The following is a 17485-nucleotide window of genomic DNA, read 5'->3' as shown; positions in this document are numbered from 1 at the left end:
GTGCACGTCGTGAAGCGCTTTCAGTGGAGGTTATTAAAATGCTAGTTTGTATCTTCCAGTGAATATAATGATGTGATTATGAAGTCATCAGGCATGGACCAGTAAGACTCGAGAGAGCCTCCCCCATCTAAAGTCCTTGGGGTGCCATTGATTGGCGATCGTGTGTTTGTGTCCAATAGACTGTGAAATGGGGGTGTTGCTGCACGGCTGTATTGCACCTGCGTCCCGCAGAGGTGATAGATTGGTTTGGTCATGTGGAATGTCCCCATCTGGTCTTCAGTAATGTGTTCCCCAGCAAATAACAAACAAGCAATAACAAAAGACTAAGGAAAATGTTCCTTTTAAAAATAAAGCAATATTTTAAGCCATGCTTTCCCCCATTTCCATATGTTTTACAAAGCTAAAGATGTGCAAGTTTCAACTATAGAAGGATGACAATCCTTTATGAAAATCTTTGTCAAATAGACTTTTGAGAATGTCTGAAAAATATTGGTCCAGCTCTGCTTTTGCAGAATATATTTATTGTTTCGGATAACTGATTAATCTATTCTTACAATCTCACTTATTTGAAAAAAGGCTTTATTGTAAATGAGTTTTGAAATCAAAATGATAAATCATTATCTGGACGTTTTCATTTTTTTACTTTTAATTTTTTCTCATTTGATTATTTCTTAATCACAGTTTTTTCCATAATTGATCAGTTCACTCCACCTTATGACTAATTACATATCCGGCCACTTCATCAGCACTATTCATCATTGTAGAATGTAATAATGACATTTCAACAAAGGAAAAAATAAATATGCAAATAAGACTCATTAACATTTGCACGAGCTGTTTGAATAATCACATTGCTGACAAGGCTGTAATTAACTGAAATTGATGCTGTGTTTAGGGTTTGATGGTGTGTTTTCTTAGCAATTTATTGTTTTTCCTCTGGAGGCCAGAATTGCAAGAGTTCTGCTCTTTGAGCATCTTCTCTGCCTGGGTCACCAGGTCATGCCAAGAACTGGAGGCTTGGAAGGTTTATTTGTGACTGTCCAAATAGGCCTATAAAAATACTTGCTTTAAATAAGTTTAGCCCTAATGAAGCACTGTTGTATTTCTGAGTTATGCAACCCCCATATTAAAGACATGAATATGAGACTAGAAGAATATTCATTTTTATCAACATTCTTCTGTGAATCACATTACAATAACGTAGCAGTTTTATTTTCAGGCACTCCATGCCATACAGAAGGGGTGTGTGTATGATAAATCTGTATTGGTGCTTTGAGTTTATGTTGAGTGAATATTTTTAGGAAAAGTATAATCAGTTCACAACATAAGATTAGAGCACTAATAGAGGGTAGTGGCCCCTCAAGCACAACATGCTGGGTGGAAACTCACAGTGGAACCTGGGCAAGCAAGTGATGGCCCCTTTTCCCTGTCACTCATGGGTACCTTGGATTTCTGGCTCTGGCGGTGGGAAATGGGCATCAGAATGAGTTACCCTGGCATCTACATCTGTGGGTCCCTTGAACTACTTAAACCATCCCGATTCCTCTGTTTTGTGCAAGAAGCCCTTCCATTAACCTGTTCTATGATAGACTTTGGAGAAAGCGAGACTAACTTCTGTCTCTTCTACAGTATTTTCTGCAACATATCCCAGTTCATGACCTGCTTCCATCTCTCCCATTCCCTGCTTTCTCTCCAAAATGTTTGTCTATAGTTGTTTAAGATTCAGTTCCAGATGCTGGTTATCACCTTGAAAGCCATTTAAGGCAGAAGCCTGAGTTATTTGTGGGGCTATTTGTCTCCAGCTATTTCCACTTTCCACAAGATCCCACATGCAAGATCCCAGGGCATGTTCCACATCCCTTTAGTTAAAACCACATTACCTGGTGGGACCCAGAAGTGCCTCTGCACCTCTCCTGTGGAACAGTGTAACCCCTCATATCTTAGTGGCCCCAAGGACCTGGTTTTTTTTCTATACTCTGTTAGTGATTTATTTTTCATTTTTGTTTTGATGAGTTTTTGCAATCATGCCCAAGTCACATGGTAAGTAGGCATCTATACAAATTGAATGAAGAATATATTGGAGCATTGAGTAAATGCCAAGTACAAACACACACACACACACACACACACACACACACACACACACACACACACAAAGCCCCTCCATCGTTTCAGTAAATTATGGCAAATTCACTTGGTTTGTCTGCATACAAAGAGGAAGTGAAATTTGGACCTCTAAACTATCAATCAAAGTGAAGCACTAGTTCTCCATTTTTGTACAATCATCAATTTTAAAGTAACCAGTAGGCAACTCAAAGGTCAGCAAAAAGAGGCTATTGAAGTAACAATGTGCTTACCACCATAATTATTTTTATTAAGCTGTGAAGAATAATTATACCTTAGTTTGTGAGTCAATGTTCTGTGTGTTCTTAGTAACTGCTTCTAAACTGTGGCAGTCCAAGAAGAAGACCGTTGGGAGGAGAATGTAATTAAAATGATAATAGGCCATGAGAAGAGCGGTTTTGGCTCATCACTCCCAAGGGAGAAGGGTATCTGTAGCAGAAGCCTCAAAGTGTAAACAGCACAACACATTTCTTGAAATATTCTTCCAGGAAGCAATTGCTTTAGTCAATCCATTTTATTTATGGTAAAAGGAACTGTGTCCCTTCCGACTTTGTTCTGTTGTTTGGAATGGTGTTTCTCTAATAAACTGTTGCCTTCTGATTATCTCCTCCACTGTAGTCGGTGGAGCTTCATTTGCACAGCATCTTGTCTAGGAGGTTTTTTGAATGTATATTGCCTGAATTCAAGCAGTTTAGAACTAAATGAAATACTCAGACTTGTGTAGAACTTGGTTTTGGTTTCTGTTTTTAATCAACTTACCTTGCTTGCATAGCAGTTACATCTGGGGCTGAGAATACAGGTCCTTCCACTTTATCCTTTACAAAAAAAACAAAGCAAAGTTCAGGGCTAGAGATGCCATTGGAGTGATTTGATGAAGGTTCAACTGGGATGGCTTTTCGGCCTGGAGTTTAGGGAATCCCGCTGTCCCACCTGGCTCTTGCAGGCGAGCAAGCCATCCAGTGGTGGGTTGCCCCCGGTTTGGACCGGTTTGCAAGAATCAGTAGTAAAACTGGCGGGAGGCTCCACCCACTGACCCGGACGTCATCAGAAGTGATCTGCGCATGCGCAGAAGAGAACTCATGCGCAGGCACGATGCAAACCAGTAGTAAAGGTAAGTAGAGCCCACCCCTGAAGCCATCCACCATTGCGAACTGTGCTGTAAGAAGGGGTTAACGGCAAAGGAGTACATGTAATACCGTTCAGTCATAGGGTAGTGAAGCTATTTGTTGCCTTATTTTAGATACAATTGGATTTGCATGATTTTGTGCATTTTATATAGAAGAAGCTGTAGCGCTCCAAAGATCTGTTTATCAAGGGCTGATTTTTCAGGAAAGGTAAAATATACTGATCTCTGCTGTTAAAAATCAATTTGATTAAACATATTAATGAAATAAATAATACACTAATTAAACTGTTTAGGGCATGTGCAATTCCTTGTTTAAATCACTGTTTCTGTTTAGCAAAAGATTTTGTAGTTTTTCCAGTTGTTCATTCACAACAAGACTAATTCAGTGCCCCTTTGCATAGAAGTTAGCAGTAGGCCGTTGGGAAAAATATCATGGTGGCCTCACCTCCAAATAAGTTTCTTGGCTTTGCCAGAGTTGCTTCTCTGAGATGCCACTAGGATGACTATCAGTCTAATTGTAATTATGCAGACTTTTTTAACCTATTGATTTTTAGTGACTAAATGGATTCGCTTTTCTCTTTAAATATCAGTGTTATCTTTCATTATTTGGGTCTTGATACTTATTTGTAATGAATACACAGTTAATTACATGTTCGCTTGTGCTATGGATTTTTCTTCAATTGATGGCCGATCTAAAACCTCAATTAACTTTGAAAAAGGCAGAACTAGGCCCTGGTGGGGTTTGGGTGGAAAGCTCTTTCCAAAGTACCGCCGAGCAGAGTTTGTGGACTGCAGGGAATGTAGCTTGACTTCAAAGAGGCTGCACCTTGTTAAAAGATTCTGAATCATAGTTTTTCACTAATGGAGTAAGCATCTCCATGCTCCTTGCGGTAAGAAAATTGCTGGCATAAATTGGTAAGCCATCAACCTTCCCAAATGGTCAGTTTTGCATGGCCTGCTTTTCTGTAGCTGCTGGGCATGAAATGGTATCTCCCCACCCCACCCCCAACCAGCTATTTTTACTTAAAATACGCAGGGTAATATATTTTTATCACCATTTTTAAAAATTTTAAATTTAAGTTGAAAAATAAAAATTGATTAAAATATTTTAGCCTTTATAGTTTCTAGCCTGGCTATTTTACTCATAAAGTCCAACAAACAAGGCAGCAGCCCCCTCCCGAGGGGCTTTCAAGGGGGCTTGCAGCCAGTGAGGAAAAGCTGATGCTGGCCCTGATGGGAGGGAGATCCTTGAAAGCCAGGGGCTTAGCCACGGTTCCCCACCCCCACCCCAGGATTTTCATTAGGCAAATTTAAAGTTTTCCTGCTGCCTCACAGTTATTTTTCCAATATTAGTATTTTGCTATTGTGCTAATATTGTGAATTTTACTGTTACTATCTTCCTTGGTGGGTCGTGCAAACCGCTATTCCGAACAATACTATTTATAGGGGGTGAGGGGCACTGAGGATGAGTTTGTAGCACCAAGGGGGTGGTGGACTGAAAAAGTTTGGGAACCACTATGCTAACATGTTATTTTAAACCCTGCCTGAAATATGACATAACTCAAGGGTTGTTTATCAGTTGGAGCTGGGCTTTTGATTTATGGGAAGAAAATGCTCAGACAGGTTAACGTGAACAGCAGGGTTAATATTGTTTGAGAAAAAATGGGCCTGCTGGGTATTATTTTCCTTCGTTGGCATCTGGCAGTTTTTGGAGCACTTAATTGCTTGACTGGGTAACTGTTATTGGTTTTGATTTTGATTATGGATATGAATTTGTTCTTATGAGGAAAGTTGAGATAGAAATCAGGTTAGTTGCATCCAAAACCCATGAAATGGGGTCCTCAATTTGCAGTTTCACTGTGTGACTGCCTGGCCAACAAAATGTGTTTGATGAACCTCATCAGGAGACATTTTGATTGCGGGGTTATGAGACCGAGACCCAACCCTGTACTTTGGGGGAGAAATACACACATTTATTATTTTAGAAGGTGATGGCATGATAAAGTATATGATAAATAACCTTCATTACCATTTTTGTGTCTACACACTGGCACGCATGAAAACTTAAATTCTGATGCCTGCTCTTAAAAGGAAATTGTGTGTGTGTGTGTATACAAACACACACACACACGCTGTATACAGACCCACACACACACACACACACACACACACACACAGTCCATTTTGTATACGTAGCGGGGGGAAAGAGTCTTGAGAGTTAAGAAGGTTGATCCTGTATGGTGCAAAGCTATCAAGAGGCCTGAGCTAGTCCTCCTTAACAGCAACAGGCAAATGGAATTTGCTTTGCACAGGAAAATAATCTTGATCCTGAGAAGTATCAGCATGTTGTGCTTTGTATGCTATCAAGGTGGGTCAAACCTTGGAAGTATTCTTAAGTCTTTTGTCTTCCTCCAAATTATTTACTGCTTTCATTAAACATTGTGCTGGTTTTTAATTTATATTCCCTTTTAAAATGTAAAATTCTGTCATTAGGAAGTTCTCAGTATGTCTATAATGGGCATTCATTTTTAAGTTTGTTTGCTTTCTAGGAAAAGCCTCTGAAAGGAGTCAGTTTCCAATGTTTGGTCAAGATGCCGGGCTCTCAGGCTGTCAGGTAGATCTGCCATTTAAAGAGTTGCCATTAGTTTTTTTTTTCTCTTTGAAATTCTTAATACAAATTACACACACACACACACACACATATTCCTACACTTTTACAATACAGTAGTAACAGATGAACACATTATCTTTATATTTCAAGGCTGTTGGAGTTGTGACAGAACAAAGTTTCCTGTATTATTTATTAGATTTCTGTTTTATCCTTCCTCCGAGAAGCTCCAGACAGTGAATGTGGCACTCCTACTTTTTCTCAAAAATTGTGAGAATTTTTATAATTTTGTGGAGCAGTTTGGACTGAAGGAAAATGACCAAATCTCCCCATTCTCACGCAAACTACCTTTCCTCAACAGCTGTGATCTGGTTTCCAGGCAGAAGAACCAGAAATTCCCAATATTATGGTGTATGTTTTTACTCAAAGATTATTAGGCTTCTTTTTACCCAGCTTTCAAAGAAATAAAATGAAAAAGTATCAGCAAATGTCAGCATTTCACTATTTAGTTGTCATTGATTGCATAATTTATTCTATTAAGAAGCTGCTATATTTTGTTTTAGACTGCGGCCTCTTCAATTTTTTCCCCTATAAAACAAAATTCCAAGCTCAATAATCTCTTGAACAGGGATTGTGTGGGAGCTTTTCAGGAAACATGGAGGGTAACTTCAAGCAGCATGCTGGAGAACGAAGGCGTCTTGTGCTAATCTGCATGTGACTGAGCAGTAAAGTCATCTTCTCTGAGGAGAACTCAAACGATACCTGACGGAAGTGCAGTTTTGGGTTCTCTTTGGAGAGGGTGGTGAAAGGGTTAATTGGAGAATTTCTGCTCTAGAGACCATTGGGAAAAATCAGAAATTCTTGAGGAAGATAGGAGAAGCTCCTGAGGAGGGACAGAAAAAGAGTGAAGCTTGCTTGGAAACCTAAGGAGGAAGGAAGCATATAATGCATCAACGCAAAAGATCCCCAGTGCTGATAGAACTTAACCCTGGGCTCAGGCTTTGCCTTTGAAGACCCTCCTCAACCCTCTGATCATGCCCTACTACCCCAGCTTCATGGGAGAGGGCGGAAGGCCTTGAAGACCAAGTGGGCCTGTGAGGAACGTCAGGTAACTAGGCTGGAAATAGCATTTGAAATAAGTGCTTTGGAATGAAGAGCAGCATATGCAAAATACCTTCTTTTAACTTTTAAAACGGACCCTTTTTTTTCAAAGATTTGGTTATAAGTATAGAAAATGAGATTTCAGTTGGCTGGGAGACTTCCGTTGGTCTATGCATAACATCTCTCTGAACCAAAGTTCATGTGGAGAATTGAGACAACTAAGTGATCAAGAGGAAGTGAGATCTTGATAATACCAAGCTTCTTTATTGATATCAGTATTACTCTTAGAGGAGTGTATTCTGTCTCCATCGGATGACCTCTGGATGGAATTGATCTTAATATTGTAATTCTTTTATTATTTGCAAGACAGTAAAAGCAATAGGATGCGTTAATTACATCTATATTAATTTTAATTTGGCAACCAGTAGTAATTCATATAAACTTGGTGGGCTTTTTTCAGGAAACAGCAGGAGTAGAAAAGAAACCTTATGTCTTTGAGTAAAGCCCTTTTTAATAGCAATTAAACTTATATACTGCTCCATGATGTTTTACAGCACTCTAAGCGATTTTCAGAGTCAGCTTATTGCCCCCAACAATCTGGGTCCTTGTTTTACTGACCTCGGAAGGATGGAAGGTTGAGTCAACCTTGAACCGGTCAAGATCGAACTGCTGGCAGTCAGCAGAGTCAGCCTGCAATAATTCTGTATTCTAACCTTTGCGCCATCAGACCCTTCCTTATTGTTACTAAACTAGAAAGTTATCTAAAACTGGCCTAATACAGAGCACATTAAACCATAATATGCTCATTATTCTGTGAACTTAGCCATCATGAGTTACAAAACATAGCTTACGGATTAGTGCCTCGCATTAAACCTTTGTTTTCCAAAAAGTCTTCTGAATTTTGATAAGGATTGTTCCTTTGTCTTAATATGGGCAAACCGCAAACCTGCACAGCTATGTTTCCATTGATGATGATAATCACCTCCCACCATTATGTAAATAGAGTCAGGTATTACTTATTTTGTTTACAGACAAGTCGGCTTCAGTCTGACATTGGCGTTGGAAGCCCAGGCCCCCTGGCTTGCTCAGGAAAAACTGGAACACCATATTATCCATTTTCCTCTGCAAATCCACGACGAAGGTCCCTTCGTGATTCATCTTCCTTTGGTGAGTCAGTCAAGTTGTGCCCCTTTTTCCCCAGGGAACACATCAGATTATAGGCTTCATTTCTTGGATAAGATATATTTCACAAAATCTTTGAGTTAGAAATGGGAGCAAGGGAGAGGAAGAGGCTGCAGAAGGGAACTGCGCTTTAATAGCCTGGAGGGTAGAAGTTGCTGATAATTGTTCCAAGTTTCTCCCTCCCCCCTCCCTCCCATTCACACAGAATATCGTGTGTGTGTGTGTGTGTGTGTGTGTGTGTGTGTGTGTGTGTGTGTGTAAAATATTTTCTAGTCTGGATAATAGTGTAAATTGCTTACTTCCTCATCAGATTTAACTGTTCAATTTAATTATCTAATAATTCAGTGTTATAGAAAGGAATTTGTTGTAATTTATACTGAGAAAGCACATTTGGAATGTCCTTCATATTACAAATTCAGGACTATTCTGATGATAGCTATTGAAGGACCTCACCCAGTGGCTTCAAGTAGACCTTCTGAGTTCTCTTTGCACTGTGTTGTGTCACTTTATTTCAATACTGCTACATTTTCCTATTAATTAAAGCATTTTTTTTCTGTGCAGATTCTCTGCAGACAAAAAAAGTAAGGAAGGTGCCTCCTGGTTTGCCGTCTTCTGTAAGTCCTAGAGGTTTTTAACCTTTTAATTAGAAGTACACACTTATATATCTAACTTTCTTAGTCATAAAGATTCAAGCTTGTCAGCAAGGAAGGAGACAAATTAAAAAATAAAATTGGAATGCAATCCTGTGGCCGTTTATGCAGAAAGAAAAAGTGTTGTGCATAGGTTGCCTTAGATTTGAACAGAGAAAGAGGATTCCAGAGAGATCTGTGATTATACAGAGGGGGAGGGGGAGGGGCACATGCAACAAACTCATTAAGCATTAAGAACAAAAGTTTTTGAGGTGGTAATACTGAGACAGAGTAGAGGGCAGGTCCCAGGTCTGGTCCTCCCATTAAATCTAGGATTTTTAGAGTTGCCAGCAGCAATTTGTGGAACTCCTATTCAGTTTTACCTGCTAGTTCCTGTAATCCAAGGGGAAAGGAGTGTCCCAGGAACTGTCTCTTGATATACATCTTTTGATGTTTAATTAGCCATTATGTTTCTGAACAGGAGGACAGAGATTAATAGCAGAAAATGGTAAAATTTACATTGCTAATGATCCCAGTGATATTGAAGACCTTGAAATTCGATTGGTAGGACATGTACAGCTCAGCTTGCTTCAATAGGACTGAGGTTACTAATATGCATAAATCACCAAGTCTGATGCTTATTGTGAAGCCCTGGTGAATTTTCAAGTCTTCATTAAGCCTTTTCTAACTTGAGCTGAGCATCAGAAAGGCTTTCAAGCAGCCGGTTTGTTGATCCTCTTGCACATTTTTTTTATCCGTTGAGAATAAAAGGCTGATGAAAAATGGTTTGGAGGGCTTGGTAAAAAGATCATTATCAACTATGATAATCTTACGCTTTGGAAGTTTGAAATATTAACCATGTTTCATTCAGTAAAGTAAGAAAATTGTTAAACGTATCTGCATTTAAAATCCATATCAGATAAAAGCAGGGCCCTTTATCCCCCCTCCCTTTCAGAGCACACAAGAACTCACTTCTTTGTTGTGCAAATGGAGGTGTTGGGTTTTTATTCAGCAGCGCTTGGATGAGTTATAGCTCAAGAGTTGTGCAGGGTGAATTGGATGCGCTGCTGCTGCTCAGGGCAGGAGCGAAGCCAGTGGGGCCCCCACAGTGCCTGCTTGGAGTGGAAGCTGGAGCTGCAACTTGCTTCCGTGCATCTTCTCCTTTGCAGCTGCTCCTCCTCCTCCTCTTCCTTCTCCCAGATGCAAGATGCTGCAATTAACCTGGAAGCCATGCTTAATGCTGGACACCCTCAGAAAAGCAGCTTCTGCATAAGCACCTGGCATGATAAGCTTCCTGATAAAGTCAGGAGCAGAGAGCCAACCATTATCCCTAAATATAGGAACCTTCCCCTCCTCTTCTGTTCCCAAGAAAAATTTAAAGCTACTCCAAGTTACTTTTTATGATATTTTTAATTACTATATTTGAATGACACATACCATGTAGTAACTTAGAAAAGAAAGTCTACCATAGATAATTAACACCTGAACCTGTGCATAATAGTCATGCACACAAAGATAGATGACTCTTTCTGCCATTCTTTAAAAGGTATTTAAGCTCCATTACTAGCTCTGATCTTGCCTTAAGGTAAAGGTAAAGGTTCCCCTCGCACATATGTGCTAGTCGTTCCCGACTCTAGGGGGCGGTGCTCATCTCCATTTCAAAGCCGAAGAGCCAGCACTGTCCAAAGACGTCTCGGTGGTCATAAACTAGATTTTGCCTAGATTAAAGCAAATTCCTTCGTTAAATTATACTTTGGTTTTCGATACTGAATAGTAATGGCCATCTCTGCATTAACAGAGAATGCTAAGCTGTTGCATATCAATTGCTGAACGATTCAGGCTCGTGTGAAACTAATGCATAAGCCCAATTAAACCCGGTACTGAAGTGTTTCAAGTCCCATCCTCTATAGCTCTGAGGAAATAATCCCCACTTCTTTATGAAATGTTGAATGTGAATGTCTTGGCTGGACCAAGAACTCCTGTCTGTCCCAAGGGGTTCTGCTCCTTTGCCCAGCTACCTGTTGGAAAAGGTTTTACCCAGTGCTGGGAGGCTGGGAGTTCTCTTTTCCACTGAGTAAAGACTCTATGCTTGAAAGAACATGGGAAACTTTGAATAAAAAGCCAAAACTGGCCATACTTGTTTTGTTGTCATATATTCTATGCAGGGTTTCTTGATAAGATGCAAGCTCTGCTTAATGCAAGGTGAATCTGACATATTAAAAAGGGGGTGGGGGAAATAAGCTGCAAATATATCTTAGAAAGAATTTGCCGTTTGCAATGCTAGGATCATCCAGTGAGGCTAAATTGGTTAAGAAAAATGGTGCTGTCTCACTTCTCAGTACTTTGTCGGATGCTGGCTAGTGCCTGCACTAATGGGAAAACATGAATATATCTTTTTTCTCGTTCTTATTGGAGAAACACTAACTATTCAGAAAAAGACTAGGGCATTTTATCAGATCATGGAGCCAATAGGGATGAAAGAGAGGTTCTTAAAGATTTGGCTTGATTGCTTTCTTTTCATGCTGTACAAATGTTCTTATTCTGTTATGAGTAATCATTTGCTTTCTTGGTTTTGCAGCAAAATGTTCTTATTCCTGGACATATAAATGATAATGGGACATTTAATCTGTTCCTTGAATCACTTTCTGTGCTTATCTATTAAATATGGTTTAAAATCCTAAGAAGCATTTGTGTTAATGGTGCTGTTGCTTTTGAGATCTTCAGTTAAGCCATTTGTATGTGTGGCATACTGTAAAGCTCCGTGTAAATAAATGCATGTTTCTAAGCTGGAATCCAGATGGGTGGGTGCCACTGAGCAGATGGAGTTGGACTTTCTGTTCTGTGCAAGCGTCCAACATCCCTGCCCAATGACTGTCCAACTTCTGCTTGAAGACATCCAAGAAAAATAGCCCTGCTCTCTTGGCAGTATTGGTTCTGTTGCCAGATGTTTTAGTTGTTAGGAACTCTTTAGCATACATGCAGGTGTTGCTATATGCCAAGACACCTTGTGATAGACGTTAGCCATAGAATGTGGCAATTTGCTTCTATTTCTTCATGCGCATTTTCATTAGGCATTAAAATATTCTCACAACAGAATAGGTTTAGATTATACAGCAATCTACGGGAATCAGTCAAAACTGCATCTGTCTATGATAGGCTGAGTTGTAATTTAATCTGAATTGGTGAAATATTTGTCAAAAGAATTGAGCCGAGCAGCCTAAATTGCTGGAACCAATCCATTACAGAAGAACTCTCTCGAGACAAGGACTGGCTCAAAGTATGAACCTGCTTAGCTGTTAGAGGGTCTGTTCACATCCACTTTCCTATTTTAACCGTTGCCCTCTACTGGTGGGCAACACATTTGTGGGACAGAGCATAATTGCTGGCGCACATTGGAATAAATCAGTGGGCTCCTTCGGGGGGAGCATGTATATACTCTGCATGGGTTCCAGCATGTGTGAACCAGACATTTTGAGCTCTTCTCGGGACAGAGTAGACAAAAAACTTACACTGGCTTCAAAGACTCTCTGTATTTAGGTATGTATTTATTTCCCATAAACTACCCTTTCTCAACCTGTAGAAATCTTTGCTAGTCACCTTTGCTAGTGGGCAATTCAATGCTTAACGCATTGTAAGCCGCCCTGAGTCTCCGGAGAAGGGCAGCATATAAATCAATTTTTTTTAAAAAAAGACGTGTTTCCACCCATGTGGATACCTCCCAGGATGTTTGGATGGCTGCATGGAGCAGAAGGTCCAGAATTCTGTCATCCTCTTTTCAGTAGAGCTGGAGACAAAGAAAGGACGGAGTTTCTCCACAGTCTTCCTACCCTCAGTCCAGCTTTTCCTTGTTTGGCAGTGCAGTCTGTCCTCTGTTGCTCTCTTTGTGGGCCAAGAAAACTCCCCAGGCCTATTTATGTGAACATGCATGTATGTGGCTGAGGATTCTAGCTGCTAAGAAGCTGTTTATAATTCGCCTGCGCTGATCATTTTTATTTTAGTTGTATTCCACCTGTCCTTCAGTGAACTTTGTCTTCCTCCTCCTATTTTCCTCCCAAACAAGAAATCACTGGGCTGGGCTGGGCTGGGCTGAAATAGTGTGACTGGCCCAAAGTCTTCAGGGCTCTTCCATGGTCAAGGAGAAACTGGACCCTGAGTCTCCCGCTCCTGGTTCAGCACTATACCACTGTGTAGCTCTATTTTTGGAGTTTAATTTTGGAAAGTTCATGTTTCAAGTAGAGTTCATGTTTCAAGGAAAAAATAAAATCATTGGTTAAATTAAAAACAAAAACTTTCTGGTAACTTCTAGAATTTTACAGTGACAGCTGCCTATGAAATAAAGTATTAAGCTCTGAATATCTAGTTAGACTGGGAAAGATTGAGGGCAAAAGAAGAACAGGATGACAGAGAACGAGGTGGCTGGATGGAGTCACTGAAGCAGTAGGCATAAGCTTAAATGGACTCCAGAGGATGGTAGAGGACAGGAAGGCCTGGGGAAACATTGTCCATGGGGTTGCGATGGGTTGGACATGACTTTGCAATTAACAGCAACAACAATCAAGTTAGAGGCAACTGAAAAAAAGTTGACTATTATTAGTAAATAGATTATTAGTACTATGTATAAAACAGAGTTTAAATGATTTTTAAAATACCAAAATACTTGACTAGTTTAAATCTAAAAAATTAATACATTTTCTGCTATCTAGGTTCTCCTGCCATATGCCTACAATTCAGCCTTAGGCAAAGAGACCAGATTGGGAAAAGTTGCAGCAGCCTTTAGGGAGAGCCGATGGGAGAAGTGCAGCCAGTCAGGAGGTCTCTTGTCTCATTTTATTAAAACAAAAGGATTAGCTGGCTCAGTGGTGTCGTAGGGGCTTTGGAGTTCAAAAGAAACAAAAAAATGGGGTTGGGATTAGCTGGAATCTAATGTCCTTTTAAGTGAAGTTCAGATTTTTACATTCCTAACCGAATGGATTCCTTGTTGTGTTATCATGACAAAACCACCCTGGGGTAAATCTGAAAGACCGTTTCAGAGGAGCCTGGCTATCTTAATATGCACTCACCCCATTTTGCTGTCTGAGATGGTTCAGTCCTGCTTTGCATACATTTGTTCCAAAGTACATCCATATGTGCTTCCTTCACCCCCGAAGAGCCGCTGTATTTCATTCGGTGAATTTGACATCACGGATGGGCACCAGGCCTGGGACTGTAGCAGTGCAGTTTCCCAGGCAGGCATGTATTGCGCATACCGAATACCTGGAATGAGCAGCACTTCTCTCATGTATTACTACTCTGGGAAAACGGTGAGGTTTTCTTTCTTTTGTTCAGGGAGTCTCCACAATCTCCCAGGTCACTCTGAAGGTCGCCTCAGCCAGCCACGCGGTACGCCTGCCAGCATGAACTGGAGCCCTTTCAGCCATGTTCATCAGGGCAGGGTGGATTTTCTGACAGGCCTGCCATTGATTCATAGATGCCATTCTGATGCCATTCAATATTGTGCTCTTCAAGACATGAGTGGTGTAGTCAGAGTTGCCTCTGAACAATTTCTAGGACTGCTGGGCGATCGGTCTGCTCTTTCCAATCTGGAGTTTCAGATACTCTCAGGATTGACTACCAAATGCTTTGAGGGAGGAGTTAGTGTATGTAATATCGTTCAAAAATTTGAGTTAATATTTATATCAAAAATAATTATTGTATTCTAACCAGGAATGATGACGCTCCCTGTTCAGAAACAGAAGACTCTAAAATAAGGATTTCTTGTTAATTAGTATGATGTAAATTGCATGTATGATTATTGCATACCATATAATAGAACTTGCATATTTTAGTGTCATTTGCAATGTGTCGTGCAAAATTTGTTTTAGATACAAAATATTTCAACTTTTAATCTTTTACATCTACAGATAATCTCCAGTTATTGTCTAATCTTTTCTACTCATTGATGGGGATTGTGAGATCTCCTTGGATAGTGGAGTTTTTATTTGAAGCCATTTTAGCAAACACTGAATAGTTCTGGATTGACATCTTCGTGACAGCTCAGACTCACTAAGAAATGCAGATTGGTGGCAGGGATTGGAGGGAAATTGCTTGTTCTTTTTAGTGGTTTCTCCAGTGAAAAGCGAATTACTACAGATGTGATTTTGTTTCCTTCCTTCCTCTGCTAAAATCATTTGGAAGCTGAGCTGAGAAGTCAAATCACATTTACTTCTCCCAGAGTCGTAACATTACAGCTTGTGTGAAGTATTGATTTTACTCTTCCTTGAGCACAGGCTGTTCCCCTTTGTCCTGGGGGGAAGGGAGTGCTTTAATGTTATTAAGCATTTCCAGGCATATGGCAGAGGAGGGAAGTGATCCTAAAGTCTGGCAGGGCTGGAGACTTCAGAGCATCTGCTTGTTGCTTTTCAGGAGCGACTTTTGTGAACTGGAACAGTTAGAAAATTAAATGAGAAGTCCCCTTCTTAGTATTCCTTAACCATGTGACACTGGCCTTCAGGAAGTTTTAAACATTGGGGGCGAGTGGAAGAAAACTAAGGTGTACTGAAGCATTAATGTTCTGATAAAATCATTGGAAGCGCTGGCTTCTATTTGGTCATGATTCAGGTATGGTTAAACCTTGAGAGGGAGAACTCTTAGAGAAACTGCTGTTAAGAATTGATCTCAATTCTATCCATTGTTTTGTTCATAGCGTTTTACCAATTAGTTAATAGATTGCTTCAGAACTTTAAATAAAAAGGGTTTTTAAAGCATTGTTCTATATCAACAGTTGTTGATATTTAACAATTGCTGCTCGGTGATAAACCCAAGTGTATGGCAGTCTGGCAGCCATCTGAGTTGGGAAATGCTGAGCTGACTTTTGGGGGTATGGCTTTGTTCAGATCCGTAGCTGTCCTTGACCTGACTGTGGCTTAGAAGATTCTGAATAGTCACAACAGAGGCTCTTCTAGTTATATGTGGAAATACAGCTGCTGAGATACACTTGCAAGGAACATTTCTTGAGAATTGATACTTTTTAAAGTTTTGCAGATTACCTTAAAAAATACTCTCTTAAACTACAACCTGGATTTTAATCACACACTTTTAAAAAAAGGTGTTTGGGCAATGCAAATTTTAGGAAAAACAATTTAATTTCTGGGCAGAGTTGCTTTTCCACTTTCATTTAATACTTGGAAAAAGAAGACTGTACAGTGTAAAGAATAGAAAGGGGTTCCTATTGGGCATATTTTCATCCCCCAGACTGCTTTGTACAATGGAGTTAAACAGTGGCACTCTTGCAGAAGTCTTATTGCTTTAGTAGGACATGCTATTTATTATTTTTTTACTACTTTACAATAAAAATTCATTTTTCTGTAAGAGAATAGTGCATACTCATAAAACTTCTATCTTTAAAGTATATGGCACAGTATGCCAAAAGCCTTACACTTTAGTGGCGTCCAGGTAGATTTGGGTGATCATTCAGTGCACCCTTGAGCGTTGGTTCCCTCCCTGCCATCCTTTGGGCTGATTCTTCCTGGCTCCATTCGGGATGACTCCCTCTCCCACTGAGGCTGTAAGCTTTGGGACTGGCTGCCCAGCAATGGTGCCTTTTTAAGCGCGGTTCTTGGCAACCTGAATTTTGAACTAAGCATGTAAAGGCTTCAAGCTGTTTTGCTCGGCATCACCACAACAGCCCTCTTTGGAAGAAAAAGAACCGCATTTCCCATGTAGCAGAGATTACACGGGATCTCAATTAAACCAATCACATGTGTCAGGAGGATTACAGATGGTGAGTCTTCTTGAAATGTCCTTTTCTTTCCTTCTCACTGCAGGAAACATTCATTCATTGTATTTATTTCTTAGAGAAGACGCAGAAAGCCCCGAACACATGGGTTGTAAATCTGGGGTTCCATACATGGAGCTATGTTGGAATCATTCTCTCGTCGCCCCACAATAATCCCTCCCTTTCCATAGCAGCAAAGGTAGTTGCCTTCAGGAGGGTTGAAGGGAACGAGAGTTCCTGGGAGCTTAGGAGAATTTGGGGGAAACCCAGGAAGTTGAAATTTCTCCTTGGCTGGACAATTGGATTTTTATTAAGCAAAATAACTCAAGCTGCAGGAGGAGGACCTGCACTGCTCAGGAAATGATGTGAATAGCAGCTGTGAGGCCACCCAGAAGAGCCGTCCTTAACATACACCCTCCCGAGACTCATTTTTAGGTGGCCACCAGTAGGAGGCGGCTACCCAGTGCCAGATGAGGCATGTCTCCTCCTCCTCCTCCTCGAAGGTCCTCTTCCGGGGGCTAGTAGTTTGGTTCTCCAAGTGTTTCATATAAGATGTATTTTCCCATTGTTTCAAGCAGAAAACGGGCCATAAATGTGTATTTCAGTGTGAGCAACTACCAGTCACTGGTTACTGGTGTGAGTACAATTTTGAAAAAGCAGCTCAATCAGCTGGCTTCTATACTGGAAGAGAACTTGCATAGCTGTGTGGAGACAAACTGCCACCCGGGTCTGTTTTTAGTAGTATTTGGGTTCTTCCATATCTCAAAATATATTCGGAGCACTAGTTTTCCACTAGGCTTTTTGGTGCTGCTTCTACAGATTTTCTTTCCTTGTTTTTTTTTTATTAGTAAGCCTCTAGCAACTTACTCATTTCCAATAACTTTCTTGTAACTCCAGAGTCGCTTTACAAGGGAAATGGGCAGCATAAAAATTTAATTAATAAATAAAATTAAATAATAGTA

The 17485-nt window shown here is 40.3% G+C and overlaps 1 protein-coding gene across 18 annotated transcripts in view; it reads left to right on the top strand.

Annotated features, from left to right (window-relative positions):
- Positions 1 to 17485, top strand: part of TCF12 (transcription factor 12) — a 62905-nt gene that overhangs the window by 21936 nt on the left and 23484 nt on the right. For 14 of the 18 annotated variants that reach the window (XM_034409320.3, XM_087878027.1, XM_034409313.2 and 11 more), the window contains 3 exons: positions 5800 to 5864; positions 7991 to 8126; positions 8703 to 8755. The exons of 2 other annotated variants lie outside the window; for them this stretch is intronic. In XM_034409320.3, the coding sequence (XP_034265211.2) occupies positions 5800 to 5864; positions 7991 to 8126; positions 8703 to 8755 (254 nt within the window). Of the gene's footprint in view, positions 1 to 5799; positions 5865 to 7990; positions 8127 to 8702; positions 8756 to 13877; positions 14071 to 17485 lie in introns of those variants that run through there. 2 more of the 18 variants (XM_034409325.3, XM_087878032.1) reach the window with 2 other exon arrangements.

This window comes from Pantherophis guttatus, chromosome 13 (assembly GCF_059756535.1).
Source record: "Pantherophis guttatus breed Tessera chromosome 13, ASM5975653v1, whole genome shotgun sequence".
Classification (NCBI taxonomy): domain Eukaryota; kingdom Metazoa; phylum Chordata; class Lepidosauria; order Squamata; family Colubridae; genus Pantherophis; species Pantherophis guttatus.
This window is presented reverse-complemented; position numbering and strand designations above follow the sequence as displayed.